Source organism: Blennius ocellaris (genome assembly GCF_963422515.1).
Source record: "Blennius ocellaris genome assembly, chromosome: 5".
Classification (NCBI taxonomy): domain Eukaryota; kingdom Metazoa; phylum Chordata; class Actinopteri; order Blenniiformes; family Blenniidae; genus Blennius; species Blennius ocellaris.
This window is the reverse complement of record NC_137654.1, coordinates 11,749,783-11,766,194: the sequence shown is the minus strand read 5'-3', so window position 1 is coordinate 11,766,194 and position 16,412 is coordinate 11,749,783. Positions and strand designations below refer to the sequence as shown.

The following is a 16,412-nucleotide window of genomic DNA, read 5'->3' as shown; positions in this document are numbered from 1 at the left end:
TCGCCTTGCAGCAAAAAAAGGGAGTTTATATGGTTATTCCGACTCCAAGTGCTCAGATTTCCTCCCACAGACCAAAAACATTCCTGTGAGGTGACCCATGGATGCGAGTGTGTGTGGTTGTCTGTCTCTCTGTGTTTGTCCTTGAATGAACTGGTGACCTGTCCAGGGAGTATCTTGCCTTTCCCCATGGATAGATGGGTGGATGGATGGATGGATGGGTGGATGTAGTGATAATAGATATTGAAAATAGAAGATAATTTAAAAAAAGACTTTATTAATTCCAGAGGAAAATTCCTTACAGCACTGCTCCACACAGAACAATATCAACAGAACAAAATGTGAAATATCACATAAGAAAGAACAAGATTTTCCATAAGTCATAATCAATATGTACACTTATTAACAGTGAGCAAATATATACATGTAGAAGGGCTTTAAAGTAAAAAATATATATATATATATATCTTTTTTTTAATTTATTTTTGCCTTTGTGTATTTTGCCTTCTTTCAGGCAATTGGGTCTTTAACTATTCTTATTTACAATATGTGCTTGTATATTATTATTCTAAAATTATTATTCGAAATCAGTTTTTGTAAAACGTAGCATTAGCTCACCTCATGTAAAGTCTTAATCTTGGGTGAGTTGGGACCTGGATTTGAACCTCACTTTGTCCAGGAAGGACATTGGATGCAACTATTTATCAAGTTTCGTAGCCAAATTGACAATTTTCTTTCTAGCAAAATAACAAAGCAAATAAATGTTTATGGTAAATCCTTCAATATTTGTTGAGATAACCACAATTCTCCCAGTGTGTCTCCTCTTTCTGGCTAAGGTAATCCATTTTGATGATACTGTTTTCTCTCTCAATGAGCATTTGTCTCTTTAAAGCAGGAGTGATTGTTCTGTAATTTAGATTAATCTAAGGTTTTGAAAAACTATCAATCATATTCATCATTATCTGTCAAATTCTTGACATAAAATGAGAGAAGTCCCATTGTTTTCTAGCTTTGAATCCAGATACACATCTATTGCCAAGATCACACACTAATACATATAAAAATGTCTCAGGTTTCAATAGGATACAAGAACAAAAATAAGACTTTATGAGCATTTCTGATCACATGATACTGATGACTGTTACAATGCATCATAACAGAAGTATAAATATAATGTATAAACAAAAACAGTGTTTCGAGAACAGAAACACTTCATTCAAGTCTGACTTGGGAGCAGAAATCCCTCTCTTTATCTTTTAGGTCACAACGATTCACACAGAGTATCTTACATTCATTGTTAGCTAATGAGTAGCAAATAAGTTCATATGTAACATTTTCAACTGCAATAAACATGATTGTGTGAAAATTGTAATATTTAAGTGTAAGTCTTCATTCCACCTGTGTCAGTGGTGAAGCACTTCTCACATTCCTTCTCTAATCTTTAACAAGATACTAGTTAGTTATTGTGACCTATTTTGGCCTTCACGGCCAATCTGGATCAGAATGTAGATTGCGTTAGGAAATACTGTGTGAAAGAGAATGTGATGGTCACAGGTTCTCTCTCTCTCTCTCTTGCTGTGTGAGCCATATTAAATCAGATATTTTTCAAATTGACTTGAAACAACCGTGAGACGGACCTCTTCAAACATTGTGAACTCCCGTTATCAAAGGAAGCTTCTCTGGGAAAATGCTCGGCTGATGTTTACTCAGCCTTTCTACAGCCTCACTTAACTTCCCTGTGCTCTTTTCATCATAGGAAACCCGTGGTTTGAATTTCAGGTCTTTGCTTTTCTCCTTTCTCGCATGAAGGCTGTTGCACATTTTGTTTAAGTCCTTCATCAAGTAAAATGTCTTGCAGGCCCTCAGTTCCGACGGCAGAATACAAGTGCTCTTATTCGCCTGCGCGGCCAGCTGCACCACGCAGAACTTCGACAGCTGACTGGCGCTCTTTGCATGGCTTCCCACCATGTTGAGAATCAGAGGGTAAAGGTCATACGCTGCGGCTGGAACTGAAGGTGCAGGGAGGCCGTGGTGAGGAGGAGTGTGGCTGGGCTGTGAAGAGGGCTGAGGGAGACAAGACGAGACAAGACGTACATTTGGCAATTGTTACAGGTCGAAAGACAGCCGGGCTTTTAGCTCATAAAAACTGTTTCTACCTGCGGGGCCACGATGACCACTCGTTCTGCAGACTTGGCCTGCTCTGCCAGCCAGCGCATCGGCCCCAGTTCTGCAATCTTCCCCTGCTGCCACATGTCAACGGCCACGCTGCAGCCGCCGTTCCACTGCAGGAACTCCGCCAGCGCCACCACGGCCTGCTGGAAGGTGGAGTCTTCAGCTGGGTACACCACCAGAACAGGGACTGTGGAGGCTGAATCCACGTGACGGAAACCCAGAGGTGGACCAATGTTACCTCTGTAGAGTTTACCTAGGAAGTAATAAAACAATAAAAAATAAAAAAACAGAGGTGAGTTATGTTTTAGCATCAACTGGGAAACTTTTTTTGGGGGGTGGGGGAGTTTAGGGGCAAAAGACAAAGCTTAATATCTCTCATTCAAATTATTTCATTCAACTTTCAACTGAAGAAAGAAAGTTTCACTGAAGCTGGACAACACAATGAAAATAGTAGTTAAAGGCCAGACTGAGCTCTATAACTATTTATTTAAAAACTCAAATATAATTGAAGTTGACAACACCACTGAGTAAGAGTAACAACAACAGTTCCTCCAATAAGAAAATATGAATAACGTTGCCAAATATTGCAGTTCTATGGAATACATCACCAAATATAAACATGTTATTTAGCACTCTGTTACCAAATCCGCTTAATAATTATCCTACAGTTTCATTCACAAAGACGTTATTTTGCCTAATTTAAATATTGTATTTGTTTTTGTTTTATGATTGGAGTTCATCTAAGCTGCTCTGTGGCATAGCAGAAATATTATTATCCAATAATTTAAATCAACTTCCGACGTTATACAATTCCTGGTTGCTTAGAGACAAGGTCTTGTGGTAAAAGCACATTTTAAAAGGAAGTTAGTCACAATGTGCACACACAGAAGAAGATCTCTCCTCTGTATAGGGAATGATAAATATCAAAACCTTTGTATTTACAGAACATGTAGCAGGAACTCAGCATCATCAAACTGGCCAGTCCTCCAAAAATGATGATTGTGATGTCTTGAACTCTCAGGGCTGCTCAAACAGACACAGACACACAAAACATGTTTTTTTTTCTTACCAAATGACTTTTAGAAAATGTAAGTAAGTCTGTGTGGAGCGGTTTTACCTGGAGTAGTGGGCTCAGGGTTGACCGCAACTGAGAAAGACAATAAATCCCAAAGGTTCAAACAACATGCGGTGCACTTGTACATAACATATTATGTGCCTTTGCTGTGATGAATTTGTTAGCCAGTCATAACAAATCAATGTTTCTTAAAAGCATTCACATAACTGTGGACTCCGCCAGACCAAAGTGTACGTTGTGAGATCTTTTTTTTCAATTTATACAAACTTTAAAAGTGAAAAAGTAATCAAATTGCATTTTAGTTTCAAATTCAGGAAAAACTAGGGAGGAAAGTAAAGTCTCTTTAATCTACTTTAAAGCTTCTCTTTATCGCTATTTAAATTAATAACACACAGTCAAGCTGTTCAATGTGAATTCCAGTTGGCTAATGGATGTAATAATGCTTCACGTCTGTTAACCGTTCTATTCATTGTTTGTTTAATCACTAAAAGTGTCAGGGTTCATGTTTGTTCTGGTGTTTTGGTACATGTCTAACTCTGTCTCTTGTGTCAGGCTCCTTCATTATCCCTCATGTCTGATTGCTGTCCTGAGGTCTCTCACCTGTGCGTGGGTGTGATAAGCTGCACCTGGTGCTTTTAGTATAGAAGGAACTTGTCGTGTGGGTTCGTCTGGGTTTCTCTGTGAGAGCGCCCGTGTTTCTGCGTGTAGCAAGTCTGTGTTCCTGCCTTCTTGTGCTGCAGCATTCATGTTTTTTGGAGGTCCTCTCCCTCGAGCTGCAGCTTCCATGTGCCATAGACTTTTTGTGAACTGACTTTTGGATTTATGGACTTTTAATTTCTGTTAATTTAAAAATAAAGACGTTTTTCATTGCACGGCAGTATCTGGCATCGACTGAGTCCACCAAACCCCACTCGGACCGGAACATAAAAGCCCCATTAACTTTCCTGTTTCACAGCACAGCAGAACAGGCTGTCTCCTCTTCACGCTGTTGGTGTTTTGTAAACGTGACACATGCTTGAAATACATATATTTCCAAAGAGAACATCTCTATGCTCTTGTCTTAGTAAATGCTTGAACATCCCAAAAACAGAAATTCATAAAAAACAAAGTGTGTAAGATGGATGAAAATGTTACCTGTAGTAAAGTGAGTAGCTTCTGTCGGTACCCTTGCTAAAAGAAAAAAACATGAGAACATATGAGAAATATCATCCTATCTAAAGTTATCACTATAATTGGCTCAATGAGTAAGAACAACTCTTAAACACTATACTTTCACTCCTCCAGTCACAGCTTTCACATGTCAGCATAAGTCTGAGACTGAATGATAATGAAGAGATTCTTGTTACAGTTTCCTCCAAGTGGCACACATTTCTAACATGGGCTTCTCAGCACCATGAAAAAAACCCACACACTAATAATTAAAAGATTTCAGATATTGAAAGTTCACGTGCATAAACACTCATTCGTAACACATTTTCTGTTGGTTCTACAGACATAAAATCCAAATAAATTGACATGTCTTGGCAATAACATGCTTTTCTAAAAAGACATTTCTAAATTATAAAATGTATACTGAAACAGCAGAGGCTCGCTGCTGGTATTTGTAGATAGAAGACTTGACTTACGTTTGGGGACGATAATGGTCACACACTTGTAAGAGAGGCCCTGCGGCCTGACCAGCAGACGCAGAGGGACATTAGCAGCTTGGATATCGTAAAGGCCGTAAGTTGCCTCCACTAGGAAATAGAACCATTTCTGAATGTAGGAAAGGAAATTTTTAAAAAAATCATTTCATATATTAAACAACACAGGGGTTTTTAAAGTGTGTTATACCTGATCCGATCCAGTCAGATTTGCTTTGCTCAAATGTGGTTTGTATTCACAGTGATATGTTGCTTCTCCTTCGATTCGTATCTGAGTACCGTTCAGAGACTCAATGCTGCCTGTAGAGGTGAAAGAGAAGGGTTTAATTCCAATTGGCCAATGTAGGTCCGTGAATGTGCTTTACAGGGACCTTTTCGATTAAACTCTATTTTGTTCAGTCTGTGCTTTTAGCATTTATCTTTTCATCTGAACTCTCTCCTCCTCGCATCCTTCAAGCTCGCTCATTCCCTTTAATATGATGAATTAAAAAGTGATCCACTTACTAAAATAATGTTTAAAAGCCAAATATTCCTATTTCTGTTTCAAAGATAAAAAAAATTATTCCAAAATAACAGGATTCCACAATGTTTTACATACATTCCAACCAGGTGATGACCTAAGATTTTTAAAGTGAAAACTAGTGAGTTACTCACTCAAAACTCAAGTTAAATCATTACTGATTCTTCAGCTGGTGTAGTCAGAGCCCATGCTATACCATCCCAACAATACAAACCAGCAGCAAAAGGCTATTAGCTAATTGTATTAATAAAGCTGAAAAAAAAATTATGCATTTCAGAAATGTCAATTTCTTTGATTTAATGAAAATAAGTTGCATTTAAGAAACAACCAGTTCGTACTTCTAATCTGAACAATTTGCCATCTCTGGTAAATGACAGTAAAAGTATATATCAGTAGATTCCATATTTGTTTGTAAAATTATTTTTGTCAACAATCAGACACTCGTGCCTCTGATTTGCACTCTTTATGTGAAGATGTTTTTGTTCTACTGCGGGGTTACATGTAAGGTAAACATTAAGTCATACAAAGTCTCCCACCATCAATATTGATTGCCCAGGTTATGTTCAGCATGTAGTTTCCTCCCACTGTCACCAGCTTCACTTTCAAGTCTGCCAGCACAGACGGAGCTCGATCGCTCACTGGTGGGAAATCTAAAAAATAAAGAGACAACAGAGGAACTCTCCGTTAACAACGCACAGACAAAAACAAGTATCCCATTTCTTTTCACTTCTTTTGCATGTCCTTTAGCATGTTCTGGAAGTTTTCTGACTTCTCAAACAATAAGAGTAAATGATCTATGGTTTATTTCTTTAACCACCCTGCCATAGAACAAGCACCAAGAGGGGAAACAGAAAAATCTATTTCCGTCTATGCTTACACTGTGATGGCATAACTAAGATCAGACACTCACTTGCAGAGCTCAGACAGTTCAGAGTACAAAAAGCTCAGATCAATATATTTGAATCTGGGGTCATATAGGTACGAAAATCCACAGAAAAACATCACAAAAACAAGAATCCACCAATGAAAATGTGAAAAAATTTTCTCAAAAAAAAGCAAAGACAATGGGCAAAACAAAAGGCGTTAAGAGTGCTGCAGTAGACTGATAGTGATCAGTGTACAGAGTGTGGGTACACAAAATAAAACAGGAAGTGAGATCAAAGCAGATAACTGCCAAATTCTTACTTTCAGTCTGCTCTAAAATATGAAAAAGACAACACTTTCAAAAATGCGCATTTTCTATGTTCGCTTCCATTTTTGTTAGTGTTTTTAAAATGGGCTGTAATTGTTGTAAAAGGAGAATTTCTACTTAAAGATTTTCCTCACAATTTAGAAATACCAACGGATAAGAATGAGTTATTGTAAACAGAGTGAAATACCTCTGACTGTGCAACAGCATTCATGCGAGAAAGGAGAAAAGCAAAGACCTGATGTATCAGCCCCATCACTGCTGATGAGATGCCCATTTTTTGCCAAAATTTACAAGGTTTCGCTGTTTGAAATTGAGCGGCTGTCTGGTTTAAAGTGACATTTGAAACGAGCGCCCCCACAATGGTGAGGACAAGAATTGCATGCAGGCCGGCAACATCATTAAAGTGAAAGATGATGATTTACCCACATGCACAAATAAAAACCAATTAAAAAAAATAGCCAAATTTTACACATGATCACAACAAAACTGAAAACACACCAAAAAAATTAAAAGGAAATGCGTAGGGAAAAAAACTGCATTTTATCAATATTTTAGAGAACCCCTAAACTTCACAAATCATGTTTTAAGGGGAGCTCCTGTCTCATTAAGGAGGGCTGAGCCCCGCTGGCCCCCGCATACAAACCAATAAATAAATAAATGCACACAGACGAAACATAACATTCTCGGCCAACTTTGTTGGTCACCCAACTTACGTTGGCGAAGGTAATAATGGCACCTTCATTAACAAATATAATTTGACGTTGTCATTCTATAAGGTATTTCATGGTTAAAAAAATTGATCTCTTCTGACCAAGTATACCTGAACTTGGTTACATTTCCAAATTATCTTGTCCATAATAAACATCAGAGTTTGTCCATCAATATCTTATAAAGTGGTTGATGAGTAGATCAATAGATCAAAGTATCTACATTTCTTCTGAAACACATCCTCATATATACTGTATATATACTCCACAAAAACACAAGCTGTGATGTTTTGGTAAACCTGATGCATCATCTTAAGATAGGTTCGATAGAGATTTTGACTTCTTCAGCTCGATAATCATTATCGATGACTGAGATTTGTATTGACATCCAAATCAAGCATCCGAACAAATCCAATCAGAAAATTATTCAAACTACTTACCGTGAAATTCATTGCATTCCACTTTCTGGAAGAAAAAACAAACAAAAACAAAGCAATAAATTCAAGCAAACAAACAAGCCACATCAGTAAGATCATAGTTATGACTTTCTTTTAATATATTTAATGTCATCTTGCACTGTACATTGTAAATATTGCCAATATGTAAATTTTCCCTCTGAAGAATGTACAGCTTGTGAATTGTTTATTGCTGATTTTTGTTGTCTAAATTGTCTTACATTAATATTCATAAAATGTATTATTCTTTAATATCCTCATTTTCTTATCGCTGTACAATGTAGAACTGCTGTTATGACTGATTTTCTTTCATGTGGGATGAATTTAGAATGTACTTATTTCCTTCCATCTTATATTTTAAATGTACTAGTGGTTCATGAATAATCAATATCAGAGGAAAAGTATTTACAGGTGTTTTATATAAACATAAAATGAAATAAAAACCTAAAATTATAGATAGATAGACAGATAGATAGACAGATAGATAGATAGATAGATAGATAGAAACTTACAATTTCCTCTGATGCCACATGAGAAAGGACCGACCACAAAAAGATCAGAACTCCCCGCATTATAAAACGAGCGTCCAGCAACAGGATGGAAAAAAACACAGAAATAAATGCATAAAAAAAACGTAAACAGAGCAGCGTTGTGCAGTTGCCTGATGAATGAACTCGGTCGCACTCTCTCACCGTTAAAAAGTGAACGCTCAGGTCACGTCCCCTTCACAGGCTCCTCCCACCGCTCGCGCCCAGGCCACGCCCCCTCAGGTCTGCAGCCCCAGGCAGGCTCGGCTCAGCTCTTCAGGATCAGCGATACAGAGCAAAAGTAGAGGTAAGGCAGCAGTTATTCTGACGCTCAATGCAACACGTTACCGTGCATCTTCACGTGTTTGGGATCAAAGCGCTCGAGCTCCACTCGGTCTCGTTGTTGATTGACTTTAGTTTAGTTTTGTTTTTTTTGTTTTTTTTTGGGGGGGGGGTCTTGCAAGTTTTAATAAAGTCGTCTAACCACTCGTTAGCTCCCAAATAATCACAAACCTCAACAAACACCCGACTAATGTCTCTGCAGCCCCGTCAGCTGAAGCCCTTTAGCGATGGTGGGCCGAGTCTTCGGGCTCGTTTGAAGCCACAAAGTGCTTGAAGCGAAGCAGGAACGAGTCAACAGACGCAGTTTGACCTGTTGACCATAAGGACTGGGTGTTTGGTGGAAGTGTAAAACATGCGATGCAGGAAAAAACGATTAAAAAACCCCCCCAAAAAACGAGCACATCCCCTGATAGTTTCTGTCTGTTTGAAGGATGTTAAACACTTTTTATTTGCATTGCAGATTTATTGCTTATGCGTTGCATAATTGAGTGAATTGATAATAAACAACTGGGCTGACCTAGATACTTTCTGTACTGGGAGCAGGACAACAAGTTTGCACTTTCTCATTTCCTGTGAACTGTTCTCACTGTGGATGGAAATCTAAGTGGGCCTGGCAGGTTATAGTTCAGTTAACACATACACACACTCCAAATCAATCTCGCATATTATGTAGTTTTTTTGTTTTTTGAGTGTGACGCTGACTCAGCATGGATATTTGGTCTTGTCAGGCTCAAGCAGTTCCCGCAGCAGTCTTATCAGTGCAATGCAATCTAATCTTTAGCAACTGCTTCTAACCAGACATAAACTATGAGAACAAAACATGGCAAATATCACAGCAACATAGTTATTTATTAACTTGTTGCTCACTTAGAAATTTGTCAGACTTTCAAGTTGCATTCACATCTGGAGAGTACACGCCTCGTTTTCACTTTTAACTATATATTTTCGCCCCCCAATCATCCTGAGATACTTCAAGAGCACCGAACTCTTACTTGCTACAAACTTCCCAAATGATTAGAGCGATAAATCGTATTCTTTGTACTGGCTGCCAGTTTTAAAATACTGACTCACTCACAAAGGACAATGTAGTTAAAGTTTTCTCTTTTTATTAATCTTTGTTGATGTCTCACCCAGGGACGAAGAACAACTTTTCTAAAAGGATGTCTGCGGCCATGCTCTGCCAAACTGGAGCCCGTCAAGCTCTGGCATGGACTCGGGGGAAATTCATGGCAAAAGACGGACACTTCTGTTCCAGAAAGTTTCTCTTTTTCGGTTCCCCCTCCTCCTCCAGTCTCCTCAAATGCTTCAGTGCCTCACATCGGAACGCTTCACCTGATAGCAAAACGGCGTCCTACAGCTATGTTATTGTGGGCGCGGGCTCAGCGGGCTGCGTACTTGCCAACCGCCTCTCTGAGGACGCCCATGAGTCGGTGCTGCTGCTGGAGGCCGGGCCGAAGGACCTGTGGCTGGGCAGCAAACGCCTCACATGGAAGATCCACATGCCAGCCGCCCTGATCTACAACCTCTGTGATGACAAGTGCGATAGTTTCTCTTGAAATATGTTTTTCATCATTTCTACCACATCTTCTTTCCATACCAGTTCCTTAAAAATGACACATTGTTCTGCTTGTGCCATCATGGTGACGTCTCTCCTCAGGGTCAACTGGTACTACCACACTTTACCTCAGGCCAACATGAACAACCGGGTGATGTACTGGCCAAGGGGTCGTGTGTGGGGAGGGTCGTCTTCGCTCAATGCCATGGTGTATATCCGCGGGCATGCTGAGGATTACAACCGCTGGCAGAGGGAAGGCGCTGAGGGCTGGGATTACGATCACTGTCTGCCCTACTTCAGAAAAGCTCAGTGTCACGAGCTGGGAGAAAACAGGTAGCTGAAGAAAATGAATGTAAACCTTTAGAAATTACAAATTTAAAAAGTAGGTGTCAAAATTGTATGTTTAAAATTTCTCGATCTGTTATTATGTAATACACATTCTGTGTATAACACACCATTAGATTAGAAAATGTGCATTTGTTTTGAGTTGTTATTGATGGTAATAGAGCTTAATCACACAAAACTAATGTTACAGTCGTATCCTGTGCTGTTAAATCAAAGTATTCTTAAATTAATACAATATGTTGTTTTTGTGCTAAAATCAAAGTTAAAGTTGCAATTGAGTGATATCCAAAAATGTGTTCATACTGATATTATATATATATATATGTATAACAGCTAAAGCACAGAGAGGATTTCCAGGGTTTCACAACACATTATTATTTTTTGGTCACAAGATTTTCATAATAAGTGCATAAAAGACACAATTGCTTAATTCTTAAGCAACCACTTATAGGCCTCCAGATGCTCACTTATGTCTCCTTTATTGCTGCATATGGGGACATAACGTCTCAGTAGTTTAACTATTCATAATAAACCTTAACAACACGTTGGAGGGTTGAGGGGTGTTGCTCAAGGATCCACAATAGTGACCTGTCAGTGGGATTCAAACCTGCAAACCTCCGATCTCAAGTGCGCTTCTCTAACCTCAAGTTCACTGAAAGTGGAACTGCTGTTATCTGTGTCTGTATCGTAGGTATCGAGGTGGTAGCGGACCTCTACATGTTTCCAGAGGGAAGACAAATCATCCACTTCACACTGCGTTTATCGAGGCGGGGCAGCAGGCGGGGTATCCCTTCACTGATGACATGAACGGACACCAGCAGGAAGGCCTGGGATGGATGGACATGACTATTAGGAAAGGTTTGGAAAACAAAGAACAGCTACAATTATAATTGATTCAGAAGTTTTTGATGCTCAAGCACAGACATTAACATTTTATACCACTTTATCCAACTCAGGGTCATGGCTACGGCGCCTGTTTCCCAGTCTGTCACAGGGAAAACGCAGAAATACTATCACATGTCGTTGACTAAACGCAAATGCATGTTTTTGGACTGTGGGAGGACCAAGAGAAAAAACATTCAATTGCCCGATCCAGTGCATAAGAACATGAAAACAAATTACACAAGACAAAGTCGTGTAAATTCACTCAGGTGTGCAGTCTGTGGTAAACTCGCACCTCTTGCCGGGTGTTGCTGTGAGAAGCTGACCAATAATAGAGAGAGTTAAGCAGTACTCCTTGCAAAAAAAAAACCCTCTGTGCAGGACAGAGGTGGAGCACCGCCAGCGCCTACCTGAGACCTGCTCTGAGTCGACCCAATCTCCAGGCAGAAGTTCACTGCCTGACCACCAAGATACTGTTTGAGGGCAGCCGTGCTGTGGGGGTTGAGTACACACAGAATGGACAAAAGAAAAAGGTAAAAAGATTCTGTTTAAAAAACAAAAAAAATTGTGATTTTCTTCAAGATTCACCGACTCAAAGTTTCTTGGGTTTGTGTTCAGGTCTTTGCAGAAAAAGAGGTGATACTGAGCGGAGGGGCAATTAACTCCCCTCAACTTCTCATGCTGTCCGGGGTGGGAGACGCAGACGACCTGAAGCAGCACGACATCCCTGTGACGCAACACCTACCAGGTGCTGCGTGCGTGTGTGTGTGTGTGTGTGTGTGTGTGCGTGCGCGTTACAGATTTGTATCTTTTTCAAAAGGACTTAAACAGGGCAAATCGTTAAAACAAGTGAAATTATTGGAATTAATAAAACAGATTAAACTATGACATTGGATAAAAAGGGTTAAAAACTAGCAAAAAATAATTAAAGCAGCTTAAATAACAAACAGTTAAATCCATTTGTGAACGTAAAAACCACTAAACGTAGCTGAAACGTTTAAAAATAATGTTCTAACTTGTTCCGAAATTCCATAGCTTTCATTTTAAATGCGTTTTTTGTTTTTACAGCCAGTCTATGAGCTGTGTAATCCTCATTTTAAAGGTCAAACATGTTTTGTGGCTCCAGATGAATAAAATGTATTGGACAAAACGTCTTGTTTCTAAAAGTTGCAGACTTCTGTTCCAAATGAATCCGTTTTTGCAAAGTTAATGATGCTGAACTCACTGTTAATTGGATCATTGCTTTTTTTTTTCTTTTCACCGTTTACCGCTCGAGCGGTTTTGACTCTTATCTCTCTCGCTGTGGTCTCTCAGGTGTTGGTCAGAACCTGCAGGACCACTTGGAGCTGTACGTGCAGCAGCAGTGCACGAAGCCCATCACCCTGTACAAGGCCCAGAAACCCTTCCACATGATCAAGATTGGCCTGGAGTGGCTCGCCATGTTCACAGGTCAGCACAGAAAACCACGTGTGCGCGACATCTCGCTTGTATAAACAGTCCACCTGAACATCCAGGTCTGGTCTGACTTGCCGCCGGCGTTCCAGGTTATGGGGCTACGGCCCACTTGGAGAGCGGAGGGTTCATCCGCAGCCGGCCTCACGTCACCCATCCTGATATCCAGTTTCACTTCCTGCCCTCGCAAGTCATCGACCACGGACGAGTTCCATCGAAGATCGAGGCTTATCAGGTACTCTTGAGCTGATGGTTGGAATTTTATTGTGAAGGATGATGTCAGTTCCTTATAATTGTTCTGTGACGTGGAAATCAAAGGATTGCCAAGGGACAACTGAGAAATCCAGTTTATAATCACTACTCAATTATTCCTACAAAGCCCGATAAGGACATCACGGAATGCACATTTGCCAGACGAGTATTTGCAGAACTGCATGTATGATTTCGTGGGGGGGGGGGGGGGGGGAATAACTCAGACATCAGAGGAAGGATAAATATCCTGCAGGGTTGGGATTTTATTACTTCGCTGTAACAGTCTCACTTTATACTTTATCGTGGCTCAACATGGTCATAAAAGAGAAGCGTCGTGTGTCAATAAATAGTCACAGGGTCACGCAAGGTGTAATAGTTGTAGCGTTTGAGTTACTGAATGTAGCAGATACAAACATATAATACTGATTACATAGTGAACATTAATAGAATAATTCTAACCAATATTTGTATATCACTTTTTGAATTTCTTCACATTAAATAGTCATTACAACAGATAGAACTAAACAATAGCAGTGAAAACAATAAGAATAGTGAATTGTAAAAGAATTTGAATAAGCTTAGAATGAATTTGCAGGAGAAATTAGTTGTCAATTAGTACAAATTGATTGCAAATAGAACAAATGTACTATATCCAGACCTCCTTCAATCACAGTCGACGACTTGTATATATACCAAGTATCATTGATTACGAGGATCGATAGATTCTATCTGCTGTGTATATTTTCTCATATAGTCCTGTGTATATCGGCTCAGGTTGGAATAAAGATGGATTGTTGTTGCAGGTTCATGTTGGACCGATGAGAAGCACCAGTGTCGGCTGGCTGAAGCTCAAGAGCGCGAATCCTCTCGACCATCCAATCCTCCAGCCAAACTACCTCTCCACCGGTAATCTGCGCTCACTGAAGAAATACCTTCCTGCCTCACCCAGCAGTGTGTAACAGTAGCTTTCATTCCCCTCATGTCCCGTCAGAGATCGACGTGTGGGAGTTCAGGCAGGCTGTGAAGCTCTCCAGAGAGATCTTCGCCCAGAAGGCCTTTGACCCGTTCCGCGGCGCTGAAGTCCAGCCCGGCCCTCAGGCCCAATCCGACGCCGACATCGACGCTTTCGTCCGCCAGAAGGCCGACAGCGCGTACCACCCGTCCTGCACCTGCAAGATGGGCTCGCCCTCCGACCCCACGGCCGTCGTGGACTCGAGCGCTCGCGTGCTGGGGCTGGAGCGGCTGCGCGTGGTCGACGCCTCCATCATGCCCAGCGTCGTCAGCGGCAACCTGAACGCCCCAACCATCATGATGGCCGAGAAGGCTGCGGACATCATCAGAGGTCGGCCTCCTCTGGTGGACTCCGGCGTTCCCGTGTACCAGCCCCCGACGCTTGAAACGCAGAGATAAGCCAGATGAAGGGAAACAAGTGAAGTCTGACCACAGTGAGTTATGAAGCAAAAGTGAAAAGTTTGCTGCTTCTCTGGTTAGAAAATAATCGACCACCTCTAATCTTAATTCATGGCCATGAATGTCTTTCTGTAGTTTTTAACACTCAGATTTATAATAATCAGTCCCCTGACTGCCCTCTTATTGCAAGTTTCCACTTGATCCAAATCATGATCACTAATCACTAATTTGCAGACTTTGTAACTTTGAAAAAAAATGTTTACACCCAATGTTATAAAACATCAAAGCATCTTTTTTTCCTAAACCACACCAGGTCCCAAAAATTATTCAATATCAAAATACACAATAATAATTATTTCACATGTGTTGGTAGTACTTTCTGTCTTTTAACCTTGATGAAGCTGCATTGTTAAACATTTCTCAGCCTGCTTTTTTCAGAGAATTTAGCCACAACAAGAGCAACGAAAGATTTGGCTGCATGTCACGCACATTAAAGGGAAATAGACATTCGCCTCAACTTGCAAATAGTTTAGTGGAAAAATACTTTCACTATTTTGAGATTGGACAAAGAAAACGATGAGACAATTTCTTTACTGAAGACTGAATACGACCTCAGAGCGGGTCACTTTTTACAGTAAACTGTTTTTTTCTTTCTAGTTTCATTGTTCTACTTTTACACAGTAATTTGTAGATTTCCCAAAAATCACCTGCATACAATTCCAAGTCCCAAAACGTTGGTACATTGCCTTTAAATGTACTTAAAAATAGAAAACAATGCTTTATAATTCTCTTCAAAAATTCTCACAAACCCACATTTTATTCCCAAAACAACGTAAACAACATATTCGATGTTGAAATCTTTTTCAGCGACAAATATTAGCACATTTTGAAGTTCAGTAGCAACGTCTCTTGAAACGGTTTGGACAGGGTCAAGTTTACCATTGGATATCTCTGTTTGTACTTTGTATATTTGTGGAAAGTCAGCGCATGAAATGCTTCTTTTTTCTGCAGTCGTCTAACATTTTGGCAGTGAACTCAATAATTTGTCAAATGCTCCTCCGGCTGTTTCTGTTACAACATTGTTCAGACGTGTTGCTACCGTCAAATTCAAAGTGCGTCAATATTTATCTATAAAAAAAAGTTCAATGGAAAGAGAAAGCCCCGCCAGCGTCTCTTTCTAAAGAAACCTGGTAATTCGTTGTCATTCATTTCTAAGAATTATCTTTTCTTATCTTTAGGAAAGAAACACAAACCTTTTTGACATGTTAAAACTGCGTTCACTCTTCATTAGAACAGAACACGGTTCTTTATTCTCCGTTTTGCACGACTAACAGTTTTTCTTCAGTATTTCTATGGTCAGCCGAACAAACGGCAGTCTTGTTTCTGGTCGGCAGCAGTTTTTTGGGGGGGGTTTTTTTAGTTGACTGAAGGACTTGACAGATGCATTAACCGTTTAAAATGGCTATAAATACAACTACCATCTATCCTTGTCGCAGCTGACTGCGGGTGAAGATCATCAAGACACAAATCAGACAGTCGCACACTCGCGTCCACGCCGACGTGCAATTCAGAGTTATGAAACAAGTACTATCCACTACACCACTATGCAGCCTTAAATATTACTGATATGAATGGCAATAACACTACCGTTCATATCTTTGGACTGGAAACTCATCTATGAAGGACACAAATGATTTACAGAACAATTCTACCTTAAAATTTAGCGATTATCGATTCTGATGATTGTGAGAGCCACAAATGTTTCATCCAAGTTTGTTCACTACAACACAATATATAATAGAGGTATGACTTGTACCATTACTAATATTTTTAATTGATTGTGTTTTAAATGTTTGTCTTGCTCCCTGTTGTGTTATGAAATCACA

General features: G+C 39.9%; 1 protein-coding gene across 1 annotated transcript; it reads left to right on the top strand.

Annotated features, from left to right (window-relative positions):
- Positions 1-8,588: 8,588 nt before the first annotated feature.
- chdh (choline dehydrogenase) lies at positions 8,589-14,526 on the top strand (the record flags this gene model as incomplete). The annotated part of the gene is made up of 10 exons (XM_080496693.1): positions 8,589-8,595; positions 9,765-10,167; positions 10,288-10,518; positions 11,222-11,388; positions 11,794-11,945; positions 12,031-12,160; positions 12,727-12,861; positions 12,957-13,099; positions 13,920-14,022; positions 14,108-14,526. The coding sequence occupies exons 2-10, from the start codon at positions 9,791-9,793 to the stop codon at positions 14,524-14,526; spliced, it is 1,857 nt and encodes a 618-aa protein (XP_080352819.1). The 5' UTR covers positions 8,589-8,595; positions 9,765-9,790.
- Between the last annotated feature and the right edge of the window lie 1,886 nt (positions 14,527-16,412).